This window comes from Scophthalmus maximus, chromosome 3 (assembly GCF_022379125.1).
Source record: "Scophthalmus maximus strain ysfricsl-2021 chromosome 3, ASM2237912v1, whole genome shotgun sequence".
In the NCBI taxonomy this organism is placed as follows: domain Eukaryota; kingdom Metazoa; phylum Chordata; class Actinopteri; order Pleuronectiformes; family Scophthalmidae; genus Scophthalmus; species Scophthalmus maximus.
Window position 1 is genome coordinate 5,584,349 of NC_061517.1, and position 17,092 is coordinate 5,601,440.

Here is a 17,092-nt window from a genome sequence, read left to right on the forward strand (position 1 = left end):
GGCATACCGAATTTGAGCAACTCGAATTTATATGATTTTCATTTTATAACTTGAATTTTTGGATTATGAATGTGTGAACATTGAAAAACACAAATGAAAATCAGCTGTTGAAATTTTGAAGTGTTGAATTCAGAGGCAAAAAATTCACATACATAATGTAAATGCTGAAAAAAATTCAGTAGTAGAAATTTAGTGCCCAAAGTCTGGTGAGACAGATTCCCATTCCATACCGTCTATGTAAGATCATATTGTTGGAGCTTTTACTTTGGTGAGCTAACGTCACCACCGCATTTATTAATAAAGCCCAAAGTTATCTTTTTTTATTCACTTTGTGGTAAAGGGCTACATTTGTGACAAACAATTTTTGCAGGGAAAATGGCTTTGACATGTATGTCAAGTAATGGAGGAAAGGACAAAATCACCAAGCCTTTTTTTACATGATTAGTGATGTCGTCATTTACAACAATCGCTAATGTCATTAGAAACTGAACAATGACCGTTCTTGCCCCGTTGTGTAGTTCTGTTTCTTTGGAGGTGATCGTTACCGATGTGTGAATTCTACTGTCACTTCAAACAAATCACTGGAAAAATATTCATGATTGAATTGTTATTTTTTTAGCAGCACAAAGTAGAGCAATAACAGTGAGTTAGCATTTTTTGTTTAGGCGATATTGATCTCTTCTCTCCTTTTAGGTTGTACAATGGCAACCCCGTTGGGCAGCAGTTTGGACCAAAGTGTGCTCGTGGTGACCGCATCGGCTGTGGAATACACTCAGAAAATACTGAAGCAGGTTTTACAACAGTCTTCTTCTCCAAAAATGGCAAAGAGGTGGGTGTTGTAATGTGGTGTCTTCGTCTCTCTCTTTCCTTGTTTGTTCATGTCTGTTTCTTCACTCACCGTTTCCTTACATGCCTCTCTTATTCAGGTGGGTTCAGTCAAGGTTCCCGTGCTGGCGGAGGGGCTGTTCCCTGCTGTAGGGATGCACTCCATGGGGGAGGAGGTGAAGGTTGACCTGCAGGCCGAGTGGCTCCTGGAGGAGGACGAGAGTATGATGATGGTTGACAGCCATGAAGATGACTGGGGTCGGCTTTATGACGTCAGGGTGAGCGGCACGGTAAGAAGGAGAAAAAGTCCCTATTAGTAAATGGAATACTTCCAAGTTTTTTTTGGGGGGGGGGGGAATTTGCCTTAGTGAGAATTACATTGGATCGTATTCAGTTTCACCTTTCGTCGATTAGAACAAATCTGTTCAGCCCAGCTTAGTACAAAATCATGCAATCATGTTGTAGTATTTCTTTGGGTTTAAAAATCCCTGTGTTACTCTTACCACTAAGCAGCTAAGCAAAATGAACTACAAAGTATTTATTCATTTGAGAGAGAATAGAAAACAAATCTTTCACATATTTGCAAACTTGAAGACTATACATTAATAATGTAGAATCTGTATTAGGGCTGAATGATATGACCAAAATCTCACATTGTGATAGAGGTCGTTTCATATCCAGACTAGAATGTCTCTCAGTAAAGATCATGCCTCCGCCAAGGCCCATCAGTCTCCTTAAATTCAATCAAATTACACACACTAATAGACATTAATCCCTTAAATATGCCAGATTTTTTTTCATCAGAATCCATAAATAATTCCCTTGGAAATCAGTTAAAATGTCAAAAACTGCTCCCAATGGAGAAAATTCCTGGATCTGCCCCTTTGTCCAGATCCACACCAAATTTGAATGGGGTCTTTCTTGGCCCATGTCCCATCCTTCCAACAGGTTTTCTGTAGTTTCTGAGGATGCTGCTGATAAACAAACAAACCAGCAAACCAACCAACAGACAGGGGAAAAAACATAACCTCCTTGGCGAGGGGTAATAACAAAACATATTTTCTCAAACGCATAAATTAGATCCATGTCTTTGTAGATGCAGCATCTGAGTTTGGGGTTTCTTTTGCACACTACACTTTTGTGACTAAGCAGAGTTTTACATGATTCTTGCGTATTACCACACAACGTCCACGCTACCGAAGTAGCTCCTCTTCTAGATACGAGCCTGTTGTTTTTCATGGCGATTCGGAATCCGTCTCTTCGGAAGGTCACTCACATCCGTGTTTGTGCGTGTTGCCTTTGTGCAAATTTCCTGTCTGCATTCGTCCTCTGCAGGAGAATGCAAAGTGTGGTCCAATTAAAAAAAATATTGCTGTCAAGTTTGTGATTGTAGGATAGAGCATAATGCAAAATGTTAGACGTTTTTCTACCATCACGTGGTAATCTGTTTAATTTTCTCAAAAATGGGAAACGGTATGTGAAAACAAACGAAACCTACTGTGTGTTTAGTGTGTTTTACTAGCAACTGTCTTTTAAATTGGATAGATTATATTTCATTATATACTATATTTATATATAAACACTAGAGAAATAAGAGCAATGTTAAAGGGATATATACTAATGCAATTTGTTTTGTTCTCTCACACGATCATTCAACTGGCCATTCTTTTGCAAATCCCTCCATGTTGACAACCGTGCTTAATTCTTCAGGGAGAGCTGCAGACACAACAATTTGAATTTGAATTATTGCGTCTCCGTCGCTTTTATCATCTTGCCGTGACTGGATTTGGGTCACCTTTGTTTTTGCAGATTGTTTCATGACATCAGCTCAGGGATTTTCCTCCGACTTCTGCAGACACCAGGTTCAGTAACAAGATAAACAGCAGACAGTCAGCGAAGACGTCGAGTCTGTTGTCTTTCATTCCGTCTTTGCTACATCATAGTTGGGGATGACGCAATGGTTCAGTTCAAAAGGCAAATCAGCTTGCAGATCTTAAGGCCCACAAGCAGGGTAACACAACAACTTAAAAAAAAAAAATCTACAGATAGAAATACATATAAATCATGTGTCTGATTCATCAGCCTGTGGTTGCAGAATGTAATGAATTGTAATCATTTTAATTGCAGTCATAATTTGTAGTCCTGTGTGTTATTATACCATTATACACAAATAAAACCTAACCCCTAACCCTAAATTGTAATTAAACCTAATTCAAACAGTACACTGCTTTTGGGTTTCTCTTTATCTGTAACTGAAAGACATGCCCCCATAAAATTTTAGTGATGTTTTTGGTGACTAATGCATGCACATCGAATATTCACCCTCCTTCATGGCTCTGTTGCTCTCCACCGTTCTAAACCAGCTAAGGTATTTGAACTTTTCAACAACTAGTTGATTACTTTGCCTGCCTACGTTTGGTGCATAAACAGAGCTACATTAGCTTAAAGGAGACATGTTATGCTTTTTCAGCTTTTCCCTCTAGTGTGTTAGAGGTTTTTAGTGTACGTAAAAGGTCTGCAAAGTTAAAAAGCCTACATTCTGCAGTGAGGGAGCTCCTCTCCCCAACAAAAATCACTGCTCATGAAGCTCCTGAAACAGCTCATCAGTAGTCTGGACATCTGCTTCCGTAAGATGGTTACATCACCAGTTTACAGACGTGAATAAAGCATGTCTAGCAGCTGTTCTGGCACGCCCCCAACAAAGCCGGGTAAAGCGAGAGCGGGAGAACTTCCTACAGGCGTTGGAAGCGTTACCAATCACAACAAAGTGGGCCAGCTGGCCAATCAGAGCACACTTGGTTTCATTGGGAGGGGGAGGGGCCTTAAAGAGACAGGAGCTAAAACCAAGCGTTTCAGACAGAGGCTTAAAAAAGAGCATTATTCCCTCAAATTCCCTCTGCAACCTGTCAGAAGACACGGTTAAGGTCGGTTTGTGTCAGAACTAGTTCACAAGACGTTTTGTCTGATATAAAAATACAGATTTGTGCAGCTGTAACAGTGATATGCTAACGTCCATCTTTAATTTGATTTCTCATCCGCATGATGATTCAAGAACAGGTTCAATGCACAGACCAGAGAAATAGATACGCATGTGTTACCGTGCAATGTAATGATCTTGACGTAAACGCAATTCGACTGCGGTGAAAGCTGTTTCTATTATTTATACTCGAAATGCACAGGTCATTTCTGTTGAATAATTTTGTCTAACAAAACACGTTTCTTATGTCATTGGTCTCGGGCTTCGGAAGGAGAGATTACTGTTCATGTTGTTGTTTCAGATTTTTAGTCTAGACTGGTTGTATCCAAGTTGAAAGAGAGTTAAAACTTCGGGTATGGCTCCTCGTCTATTACAAGCTGAGATGACATTCACAAAAAGTTAAGACGACATACAATACAGTTGAGTATACGGTGACTTTCAGTCCAACAAAGAGAACGTGCCATGGGCCTTTACAGGCGGCAGCGGCGGCCTCAGGTGTGGTGAAGTTGTGCACAATAACCTGCTGGCGAGAGAGAGAGTCACTGGATCTGTCACTGATACATGATGACGGGAGAGACACGAGTCACCACAGCTGGCGAACATGGCGGCGGCAGTTCAGGAGGAGTCGGGATTTGATCCCACAGGGAGGAATTGGTTGCGTGGTATTGACTATGCAGACGACACTGTTGTGTTGCTTGATGTGATGAGGGCAAACGTGATATTAGTGTTGCAGAACATGAAAAGGGGCAGACGTGTTCAGCTCTATTGTTATCTCTGGTTTTCCTTTTCAAGTCCACTCAAGTCTTGGTTGGAATTCAAGTAATACATTTAATATCTAGATCAAAATCTATCTGTGTTTTTAATGGCACAGAGACTTCAGCCTCAAAAATTACAATAGAATTGAATCCTCCCCTCTCTCTCACACACGGTTATTTCAGGACCATTGTGTTACATCGCACACTACAGGGTTTTTTATTTTTCTGTTCACTGTAATTACCTCCTTGCAAGCCTGATCAGGTTTGTAGTTTCTCAGGTGTGTCAGATCACAGTTTTTGATCTGGAGATGCAGCAAGTGAGGTAAGGCTACTTTTGTATTTGTAGAAAATGATATGAAAAGGTTTTTCCTTATTTTCCTGAGCAGATTTGATGTCTAGCATGCTCCTGTTGTAGTTTTCTTTATTTCTCAAATTCCCTTTGAGCTGTCAGGAAACACACTGTAAGGGCGGGTTAGTGTTCTGTCAGAACCAGTTTTCGAGACGTCTTGTCCAACCACGTTAGAAATCGAAAGTTATCTTTGAATGTCAAGACTCAAAGGTAGAATGGAAACCTGGCTTTCATTGAGAGGGGAAACCAATAATTGTGCACATTTTTAGTCTGTCCTGGACAACATGCATGAAGACATTTCAATATTTAATTATTTTTTTTTTTTTTACTCCTATCAACATTGCATAATGAGGTCTAGAGAGAGAGAAAACTTGGGCTTCGTGCTCACTTTCACACAGCTGACCAGTCACTACGTGAAATGGGCATGAATGTTTGATTATTGGTATATGTCAGAAATTGAAAATGGGATGAGGGGGGTGTCTAAAGCTATCTGGCCATCAGACAACAGTACAGATTGAGTCACTTGAGCTATAGTGTTTTACTTTCCCCATTCGCGAGTAAGCATGGGCCCACGACGTGTCATGAATTTAATCATTGGAGGTTTTACACTTATGCTTTTTGCGGATGTACGTGTACCCTCCAGTTTGTCGTGGCTGCACTGTAAGGGCACCAACTGCGCCTTTGCTTCTCCAAGCGGACTAGAATAAAGTATGATAATAACAACTACGTGTCTGCAGATGTCTGTGTGAAATGCTGTTTGATAGAGGCCTTAAGAATCGTACTCTCGTAGACTGTAGTACTCTCGTAGACTGTATGTTAGTATGTAAGTAAACATGCTAATGTTCATTTAACATGTTATCATGCTAACATCGACTTATTAACACTAATAAACGTTAGAGCAGCAGGATTAGAATGAGGTGAAATTGGGCTTTAAGGGCAGAAAACACAACCACAGGGTGGTTTAGTCTCCCTGCGTTGGTTTTTTACTTCAAATTCACTAAACACAAAGTAAAGCTGAGGATGAAATATGTTTTTAGTTTTGTCTGTATTTTTTTTTTTGTCTTTAGCCACAAGTGAACATGAATGTCTCCACCATATTTTCATGTTAGTCCATCCAACAGCTGTTGAGACTTTTCATCCAAAACCAGAAATGGGAACCAGATAGTGGTAATAAAGGAAAAGTCGATCAATATTAGTCTTCACCCTCCTGTCGCCGTGATTGTCTGTACTGAATTTCATACTGATCCATTCAATAGTTGAGATATTTCAGCCTGAACCTAGAGGTGGACCAACCAGCCGACAGAGCGGTATTGGCGTCCCTAAATTAGCCATGCGGCTAATTAATCACTTTGTTGAATTACATGACACTTTTTTTTCCATCCTTGCTTCAGGCCAAATCCAAAGCCTTACACAGTGATTAATAATGACGATATTTGTTCAGGTTCAGGGCTGTTTTCTCAGACACAGACTAAACTATGATTCAAGTAGCTTGTATCAGCCACTTGAATGGAGCTCATTGTTAGAAACAACTTTGTCATCAGATGTATCACAACGCTGCATTCCCCACCACTTTACAGTAGTGAACTGTAACACCTTTGTTCTGTGTTGAGGTGTGAGCTCTCATCGCCCCCTGCTCCAACTCCAAAAAGTTAACCACAAGGCTACAGGCAGGTCTCTCGTCGACACCGCAGAGATGAAGGCCAGGCTGTGTGTGGGTCCCGCATGTGGTTGCCTGATAAACTTGTCCGTCCGCAGTCGTACACAAACATCTGTCTCTCTCACACACACACACACACACACACACACACACACACACAAACACAAACATACAGCAGCACAGAGGCCATCGTCTCCTCTGAAAGTGGATTGCTGTGGGTGAGAAGGACGATTCAATCGGGAGTCTTGCTCTCTGTTATTCTGTCCGTCTCTCTTTTTCTGTTTTTCTGGACCAAGGAGTGGCAATGGCATGAAATGTGTTGCCAGAGCCAAGTGCCTGGCAGTCCACCAGGTTGTAAAAATTCAATAAGTGGAGTAAGGGGACTCTAAGGAATCTTTTACTCTTTCTTATGTGGTTGGAGGTTTTCACAGCTGGGGCGCCCGGCCGCACAGTCGGCTCAACAGTCCAACAGTGATTTCTTTCTCTTTTTTTCAGTTCTCTTCTCTCCCTTTTTTAATTTTTTTTTTTTTAAATTTCTTTCTAATGATCCAGCAGCCATTAGCCTCCAGGTCCATGATGTGGTCACCATTGTGTTGATGATAATACTCAAAATACTGATAATACTGATAACGTTGTCAAGCTCTGACAAGTTCACCCTGAAGAGTGGGGAAGGCTGTGGGACCAAGTGGTAACAGTAGCTGCTTCCTGTCACGACAGAGAAAGTTTGGTCTGAAGAGGAACAAGCGAAAGAAAAGGAAAGTGTGGCGGAGGAAATGAAAATATAGGAGGACAAGTAAAAGGGAAAGAGGAGGTTTGTTTTGAAGGCTAGAAATGTTCGGATTAGAGTGAGGTAAGATTAGGTTTTAAGGGGAGAACATTATGTCAGCCACAAGGTGGTCTCACTTAATCACTGTGTTGGTTTTGACTTCTTATTCACTTCATGGAGTGGTTTTAACCAAGACTGAAACTGTGTTGGACGGCCTCAAGTTTTCCAAATGTCTACTTTGGATCCTTGAATTCTCTCCTCCCCTCTGTCCTTGTTTCTTCTCCTCTCCCCTTGTTTCCTTTCCTCTTCATTATTACTTATTTTGTTCTCGTCTAGCCTCATCTCTCCTCTCCTAGTTTAGTCTCCACTATCCTAATTTTCTCCTCTTCTATCTTTGTATCATCCCGTCTCTCCTCCTCCCGTTTGCTCCATCTATACAAAACTCCTATGGATTCCAACAACATTGTAGTTGTCAAGCCCCGAGCTGTGAGGTGTATATTTTAATAGGCATGGAAATATTTTCCCTCCTCTTTTTCACACATGCGGCTTGCAACAGATATTTCCAGTCGTGGCGGTTTCCGATGACTTACGGATCTATCGTTGGGTTGCCACAGATGAATTACACCTCTGTGGCTCTTCAATGGTTTGCTTCACCCAGCAGCACCTTGCAAACATTGGGTCAAAACAGTGGAATCGTTTTCACAGGTTGCTATATGATAAGTGTGGATAATCACTGTTCCGAATGATAGCTGTCATTACTGATTGTTAAAAGGAGAGGGGAAAAAAACAGGGTGACAGAAAAGACTGCTGCAAGATGAATGACTTTTCTGACTGGTATGCTTTTGATGAGGCAGTACTGAGAAGCGCAAAGCCGCAGAATGCACGGCGTACAATGGTGATGGTAGTAACTTGTCTGCAGCAAAGTCGTCCCTTTGTGAATTGTTTACATTACAGTGGGGGGAGGTGGGGAGGTGGCCACTCCTGTTTAGATAGGTGGGTATCTGATCCTAGCTTTCTGCCCACTATCATCATACCTACCTTGCCAAATATTTTCCCTCCTGCTCTATTCAGTCTACTCACGTGTTCATCTGTTTTAGAACTCTCTCATCCCAGGGGCAGCTGTGGCTTAATTTGATCCACGGCTCCTCCAGTCAAAGGCTACTGCCATACCAATATGTTTTTTTTTCATTTCAAAACGGCATTTTAAAACTAAAACGATCTCCGTCCACACAAGTGTCTTAGCTCTGTGTTAGAAATAATATCTGTGCACACTGAACACCTTAAAACGCATATCAGGTGACCATTCACGTACACTGTACATGTTCTTGCCGATTGTCTTGATCAACAACGCTGAAGTAAGACGAGGGATTGTTTTTCTTGGACCGACCACAAGGTCGGACTGAAAGTGTTCACAACATTTTGCTTTCACTGCTGGTAGTCAAGTTATGACCGAACAAAAACTATTACAATATGCTATTTCTAATAGTTTTTCACATGTATTTGATATCAGGAAATCATTGGGGGATCCCGGTCCCAGTTTTGGAAACACGGGTGTAAATTGACCAAATTAGAAAAATGTTATTTAAGTGCAGTATTTACCATTTATTTCTCTCTTCATTTCTTCTCAGTCATCAAATATTGCATTAACATTGTTTTGCTATAAAAGAAAACTTCTCTCACAGGGAGGTTTTTTCACTCTGGCAGCCTTCAGGTTTATTTTGTTCATCCTTTATTTTTGATACTCTCAGGTTACTTTTGGATTTTTAAATAATTTGTCCGGAAGCTTGTTCAGGGTTATGAGTACTCAGGGTTATGAGTAAAACTGAGTTGTGTGTACATAAGATGAGTGAAGAGGTGACCAGATAATACTGAGCCTCAGACAATACAGAAGCTGGGACATTGGCAAATGAGCCAGTAGACGGAGGAGCACAAGTCTTGTAGATTAGAACAAAACACTTTGTATGGTGAAGAAAAAGCCATTTATAACTGCACAGTAAGTCAAGAATGTCCAGGATGTAAACAGGTGTGTTACCTTGTCAACAATTTACGTCATGACCACTAGGGATGGGTACCGAAACCTGGTATTAAATGGTCCACGGGGGTTAAAATAATCAAGACCATGGTATCAGGGATTTTCGGCTCTGCTCTCAGTTTTAGAGAAAGCGCTAATGTTCACGATGCTCATTGCTACATGTCTTTGGCATGTAAGGGAACGAACGGGAGCGATCTGTGGAAAGACCATCACAGACAGGCGGAGGAGTGCACAGTTTTCCACTGCTTGGCTCAAAGTTCATCTGTGGTTGCCCCAGGTGTGTTATATATCTGAGCAGACTGGAACCCACACACGGAGATAACTAAATTATACAAACATGGTTTAATGATTAAAAGTAACCATTAGCCAGCTGTTTGTTATGGGTGCGTTAATAAATTCAGTCTGAAATGGTCAGAGGAATTCAAGGGGCTGCCGGCATACTACCGCACATTAAAAATACTGACAGAGAAAAAAGTCCCGCACGCTGTGTTTTACCTGAATTTATGTAGGATTTAGGGTCAGGAAAATGTGTTATTATAATAGTAAACATTATGGTATATGACCATATGCGCTATCAATAATCTCGGAGATTTGCAAAATTGTCATTCATTCAGATAGTGAGAGTACAGAACGTCAAGTGTCGTCCAGTGTGCTGGTGCTGTGACATCCCTCCTGTGTTTTGTCCAATGGGGTGGAGTTGGGATGAAAATAATCCATTAATCATTATCATTGACGGTCTTAGGGGAAGGAAGGAGTCATGACCTGTCACATCACCTCCTCTCCTCCCCCCCTTTTAAAATCAACAGTACCATGATGCTTCCAACAGCCCAGAAGAATTTTTTTTATTCTTCTTTATGAAGCGCTATGCTGCCGAGCTCAGCAGATGTCTCTTTTCAAGTTCAATATCTGGACGAAATAAAAAAACAAGACGTCGTTGTTATTATTATTTTTTGTAGTTGGCCAAAAGCACAAAAAAAAATACTGCCAAACTCATAATTTCTAACTGTTCTATGTAATCAACCTGCTCACAAGAACATTGTGATAGTTGCACCACTTTCAACGCTGGACTGACTAGACGAAAACAGTTTTCATTTAGGCTCCATGCGGAGTATGCAGGAGCAAAAAAAAAACAGCATGGTTTTTATTTCACATATTTATTTATGGATTGCCTGTAGTGAAACTGGGAAACTCTTTGTGAAACTAGCTTTATTGATTGATTATTTACCATAGACTGTATTTAAAAGTAGATGTAGTTTCTATTGAAGTCAATGAGAAAATGACTCTGCTTCTAACTTGACTTATAACGTCAGTAAGCATTTCCTGAGGAGTTTATGGTTCAATCTCTAGTTTCAAATTTTGGTCTCATTTAGAGTAAAATAGATGATAAACCAAGGCATGCATTGGAGCGTGGATACAACATGATTGACTGCTGGTCCGCCCAATGGTTGCAGGTCTAGCTGGGCACCCAATGGACGAGCTCTCAGTTAGAGCTCCTCCACGATCCTACGTCTGATTGCAAAAAAACTGACATGGCGCTAGTCAAAATTTAATGTTATATGTATCGAGATTGTGCACCTCAGAACTGGGTGTGGTCACAAATATACAGACCTAAATGTGACAACGGCCAACCGGTGAAACAGACTTTTACCGTTCAGCAAGTAGAGGTCAGCGCAACAAGACTTTCTCTGAAAGTTACTGTAACTAAGAGAACATTTCGATCACATGACAAACTAAAACAGATGTTTTGTTCCTGAGCTCCTCTGATAAATCAAGCTATTAGCACTGTTCATAAAGATTTGATTGATCTGTTAGTTTTTTTGGTTCAAGGCTTTTATTTAACACCAATACATTTTATGTTCTTTTCCAAATGATTTGACTTCTACATTTCTGTAAGATTACTAGATGGATTTTCTTTCTGTACCTTTTCTTTGCCACTTTCAGTTGACGTTGTTTCAGGCAAACACATGTTCCATTGTAATCCACATGAGTTATGATTTCTTTTTCTTTGCTTGCCACCATGCTACTGCTCTGTTGTTTGTCTTGAGAGGAGAAATTTGGCTGGCTCTCCATTGCGTACGTGCGGCTCAGTATGAACGCAGGCCTCCAATCCTCTGCCTCCTGTTGTCACAGCAGTCGTTGTGCCCACCAAGTTAATCCCCTCAGCTGCGGATGAGTGGGCCGACAAGTTAGTGGACAGCACATGAGTCTGCAGTTATCAGTTTTCCCAAGTGTGCTGGCACAACTCCTGTGCTCCCCCCCCCTCTTCCCACCTCTCCCATCCGTGTGGTGATTAAAACTCTTCAGGATGTATGCGTCTTACCCTCTGACATATTTTTTTGTGCTGAACAGGTGGCCATGATTTAAAAAAAAATGTTGTATCCACTCAGAGCAACTGTTCCTCACCCCTATAGCTTCAAGTTTACGTCAGTTTGAACCAGACCAGTTATTGTCAAGATTGTAATAATCATCATAACTCTGTTCGTCATCGTACCTTTTCCAGTTGCCAGAGCCAGCTGTAATACCAACGCCCCCTCTAAAGGTTGCCTGTTTCCTTCCTTCCTCTGGGAACAATAGTCATGAATCCCAACATGACACTGCTCTTGGATGAAAGTTCACAACTTTCCCATCAAGATTTTGTCGTTGCAGCCTTCGAGGCCGCGCAGTGGCACTGTCATGGTTGGCTCTAGTTCTCCAACCTGAGCAGCGTGAGAAAAGAGGAAACTAGGAATAACTTAATCCAAGGAAAGTCGACAGACTGCGCGTAGGCTGGCTGTGGCGGAGTGGACCTGTGTTTCGTAAGGAGACCAGAGAAAACCTGGAATAATAGTTAATCCTGCCATAGAGTGTCTATGACATTTTGATTTGTAGACTAGCATCTACTACCAGTTTAACGCACAGTTTTGTGCTTTCATTACAGTATACATCAAATTTGATTAGATCCCTGTGCAAAAACACAAAAAATAACAATATTAACAATTATATTATTTTTAAGTTGAAGTGCAGTGTATGTGATCTCAGCTATAAATAAAAACAAACAGATGGTAAGATCGATATTGAAAACATGGGCAGAACTCTGCAAACACCTGACATTGAAGCTGAGAGTAAGGGAGCAGCCACCTGAAATGTGTCGCACTCCCTGATTACATAATGCGGCCCAAAGACCAACACTTGGCCGGCCAGTGCTGTAACTCTGTCCGTCACTCAGTTACGAACATTCACTTTTGAAGGACTCGCCATGTCGTTGCAATCCAGCCAATAAAATAATGGAATCTCTTGACTTTTGTTGCCATTGGTTTTTTTAAGATGAACCTTTTATTATAATTCAATTAGCCAAACATTTCTGTTTTCCAAAATCTTTGACTTCATTTTACTTGGGCTTCGGCTAAAAGCATATAAAATTGTATTAAGTGGACAGGATTTGTACATTTTAGTGATACTGACCCAGGGGCGTACTCCGTTTTATTGTGTACTGTGTATTGCCAACAGTAACTGTGGTTACCTTCTTTCATTCACTTTGTGGCACAGCACAACAGTGGGCTGCGTACGTAACTCTGGTTCTGTGACGTTGTTTTGCCTCGTCTCAGTTCTAAATAGGAGACTACAGCTTTGCAATTGCTGTGATTTACTGATTCATTCATTCGGAGCGGTGATTGCGGTGAAAGTCTAGGTGTAATGGCTTTTCTAGATGTGTGTTATTAAAGAGAAGTAGAATACGGACAGTCTTTGTTCAACTTTTTTAACATTGTATTCACTCTCAACAATCTTCCCTGGCTTCAGAAACCAGTTATAGAAATACAAGCATATGTATAGCGATCCACGCATGATGTCTTTTTTTATTCCTGCCGTAGCCCAGACTTGTACTTTCACTTTTTAGAAGGCGCCCGATTAGCCTACAGCGTAACCTCTGTCTCTACGAACAGATGACCTTTAGTAGGGTGTAACGCCTCGACCCTGAAGTATAGACACATTTTAAGTGCTCGACTCTAGTTGTTGGTGTTTGTCACCAGAAGATGACACTGCTGTCCTGTTATTCAATTATGTATTGTTATCTTGATTTCTCCTTCATTGGCTCAATTTTATCCGTTGTCCTTTTCTGAGATTCTGTTTTTCACGCATTCACAGAATGAATGTTCTCTTTTTAGTCTTTCTACAATATCTCCTCTCATTCCTTGGTGTATATTTTTTGGCAGTTAGGCAGTAAAACACTCTAAGATAACAACATATTTGTGTTAAGGTGCCTTTCCAAACCCGAAGTACCGTGCAACTCATTGGTTTTCAGCTTTTGTCACACAGCTGGTTGTAAACTCCCTTTCCCTCGAGGTGTGTAGAGATTTGCATTGTGTGTTAGTGTCTTTTGATGTAAGCAGTGCTGTCGTTAATATTGCAGGAAGAAAGCGGAATAATTATATCTTGTTTAAAGCCCCAATTGGGGGATTTCAGAAAACAAAAAAAGTTAAACATATTTTTTTCCTCAAAATGCTTTTGAAGTCCTTAAAGCAATGGTCTCGTGAATTTTTCCGACCTCCCGTAATGCTATGCATTTCTTTGCACAAAAAACAAAAAACTTTTAAAAAATCTATTCCACTTAGAGCTGGATATTGACTGTGATCCCCTGACTTAATTTCATTTCAGCCATTAGCCTGCAATGTGTTTTCCGAACTTTGTCATGTTTCTCAAGTCCCATCACCGAACTGTGCTTTCTGACGATGACCGAGGGCAACTAAACCAGTAAAGCCGGTGCAAATTATGCATATATAAGTACATTTTGGTTTGTCTGTATTTCTTAGACTCCCTTGTTGAATTCAATATTATGACATTGGTTTTCAAGGTGTAGTCGTGATATAGAACAGTGTTTTTTCGGCAATACTATTAAAAAAACAAAATTCTCATCCACCTCCTTCTCAATAGTGGTACTAATCAGCACTAGGATACAAAAAATACTTTGGCACCATGAAGTATAACTGAATTTGTTATTCTCTTAGCTCTTATCCAAGAGTAATGCTGTGTTTTTCCACAACGTTCCTGTAAAGCCGTAACTTTTTATGACTTTGTCTAAATAAATTAGCGCTGGTGGAAATATTTGCTGGCATTGGAGCTGCAAGTTAATTTGGGCAACATCTTCTCAGCAGTGGTAACAATGATAATAAAAAGGAATGTATTAAAAGGTGATGAAAAGCTCCACATTGCCACTGAGTGATGAGGTGTCAGTGAAGGGTTGGAGGTGTCGCATTTTATTTCATAACCCTATGCTAAAAAAAGATGTCCGCATAAATCTACACTTATTACTTCATAATGACGAAGGGAAAATGGATGTTTACATTTTTACACCCATCACATTGACATTGAAGTATTAATTTGCTATGATGCTTGAAATTTATCTCAGGTGCTTCCCATATCTCTTGATCACCTCTGAGATATGTCTACACACTTGATCGAAGTCCAAAAAATCGTATTGTATTTATATAAGCGTCTATATAAAAGGTCTCGAAGCTGAAAATTCATATTGGTGCAAAAACCAAGCCATGAGGTCGAAGGAGTTTCCAACAGACCTGTTTGAGTTGAGTCACAAATCAGAGGAAGGCAACAACATAATATCTGCTGCATTGATGCACCTAAAGAGGCATAGTGGTCTTCATAATTCTTGAATCAAAGAAGTTTGGAACAGCCAGGACTCTTCCTAGAGCTGGCCATGAAGCCGACTGAGCTATCGAAGGCGAAGGAGGTGACCAAAATTGCAGAAGTGCAATGGTCAGTCTGGCTGACTGCCAGAGATCGTGAAGGGAGATGGGATCAAATTCCCAGAAGAACGAGTACCACTGCAGCACTCCACAGATCTGGGCGTGGCACAGTGGCCAGGCAAGTCTTTTCTTAGTGAAAGACACATGAAATCACCTCAAGGACTCTTGACTGTCATTCTCTGCTCTGATGAAACCAAGATTGAATTGTTCGGCTTCAATTCTAAGTGTCACGTCTGGAGGGAACAAGGCATCGCGCATCACCTGTCCAATACGATTCCAGTGGTGAAGCATGGTGATGGTAGCATTGTGCTCTGGGGGTGTTTTTTCAGTGGCAGGCACTGAGCAAAGTGCAGAGATATCCTTCATGTAAACCTGGTCCAGAGAGTGCTCAGGACGTCAGACTTGGCAAAAGATTCCTCTTACAACAGCACAATGACCCAAGCTAGGCTCACAGCCGTAAGGTCAAGCTAGCTAGCAGCTAATGTTCAGCAGCAGTTGACGGTGCTACCAAGCAATGATAAATATTCTTGTCCTTGACGCAAATGTTGGCAAATATTAAAACGTATGGTTAAAATCTCACCTCCAGTGCTCACTGAAGAATAGACAGCCCGTGTAGGCTCGATACCCCCTCTGAAAATTGTTTTCTTCCACTGCAAAGGGCTGCTAACGTTAAAACAACTTGCTGCGCCATCGTCTACATTTTGTTAACGTGTGTTTCTTCGTGAGATTTTGTGCGAGCATTCCGAGGTGGTGCATTTCTGCCTGATTGCTCCCTCTGGCACGATAATCTTAAGGATATCCTGTGTGTGATGCGCTATTATTTTCAAATCTTGCTGTGTGTCAATGTTTGAGATTAGAGAGAAGAACATCTGTGAAGTTTCTCGTTATGTCCTTGATACTGCCCTGGTTTCAAATCCAGTTAGCATTTTAAAGGTCTGGCTTTAAGGACAACCCTGTGAATGTCCTCCCGTGTCCAGGCCAAAGCCTTGACTTGAACCCATCTGAACATCTGTGGAGAGACTTGGAATTGGCTTTTCATTGATGGTCCCCATCCAACCTGTCATGAAGAATGACAGAAAATCCCCAAATACCAGTTTGCAAAGCTTGTTGCATCATACCCAAGAAGACTCAAGTTTGTGATTGCTGCCAAAGGGGCAAGTACTGAGTAAAGGGTCTGAATACTTAATAATCATAGTATTGAAGTCTAAAATTCTTATATGTTTGTACTTTGAGTCATTTAGTATAGATTGATGAGGGGAAAAAAATAATTAAAAAGATTTTAGCATAAGGCTGCAACATAAGATGTAAGAAAACAAGAGTTTTCTTAGTTTAAATACTGAATGCACCGTATGACTATTGTTTTCTGGCATTGTTTCTTGACAAACCGGTAGTTGTGTAGTGGTTAAACCGTTATTGTCAGTGTGATCACAGTCAGATCATGAACTTTTAGTGTTGCAGAATTTTAAACATAGTGTTGCTGTAGGTGGGATGTTGCCGCGAGGCATCCAGCATGCATCCAGAGAAATGTCTTCTTGTTTTCTCACAGTATATACTTGTTCATCGAACTCCACCTCACTTCACGGTAATTACAGGTTGATTTTTTTGATTTTGGACATTTCTTTTGGTGCATTCACTTAGATTGGGGGCCCAGTTAAATGTCAGTCTGTCTGAAAGGGCTTGTGATATACCTTTTCACATTTCACATTACTTTCACATTACACCTTTGAACAAGAAAGTTGTTAAAGCTTAGTAATGAGTGATTCAAGTGCTTGAGTTGTAGTGGTTTTGTTCAGATAATTATTATCTCTAAAGAACAAGATTTCAATGTATTATAATAATAATATAATTATAAAAAAAAGTAATGACACGGTTTTGGTAGATACTTTTCAGCTTTACTGGATACATTCAGTACACACATCACATATTAGCTGCTAGCCCGTCAGAAAAGCAGCAATGACAAGGCAGCTGTAGCCTGCTGTGGTATTATTGTGGT

At 40.7% G+C, this 17,092-nt stretch overlaps 1 protein-coding gene across 2 annotated transcripts in view; it reads left to right on the forward strand.

Moving 5' to 3' along the window:
• The window catches only part of spryd3 (SPRY domain containing 3), a 57,641-nt gene that overhangs the window by 9,353 nt on the left and 31,196 nt on the right, over positions 1-17,092 (forward strand). For both annotated transcript variants that reach the window (XM_035645320.2, XM_047330700.1), the window contains exons 5-6: positions 694-829; positions 927-1,115. In XM_035645320.2, the coding sequence (XP_035501213.1) occupies positions 694-829; positions 927-1,115 (325 nt within the window). The remainder of the gene's footprint in view (positions 1-693; positions 830-926; positions 1,116-17,092) is intronic.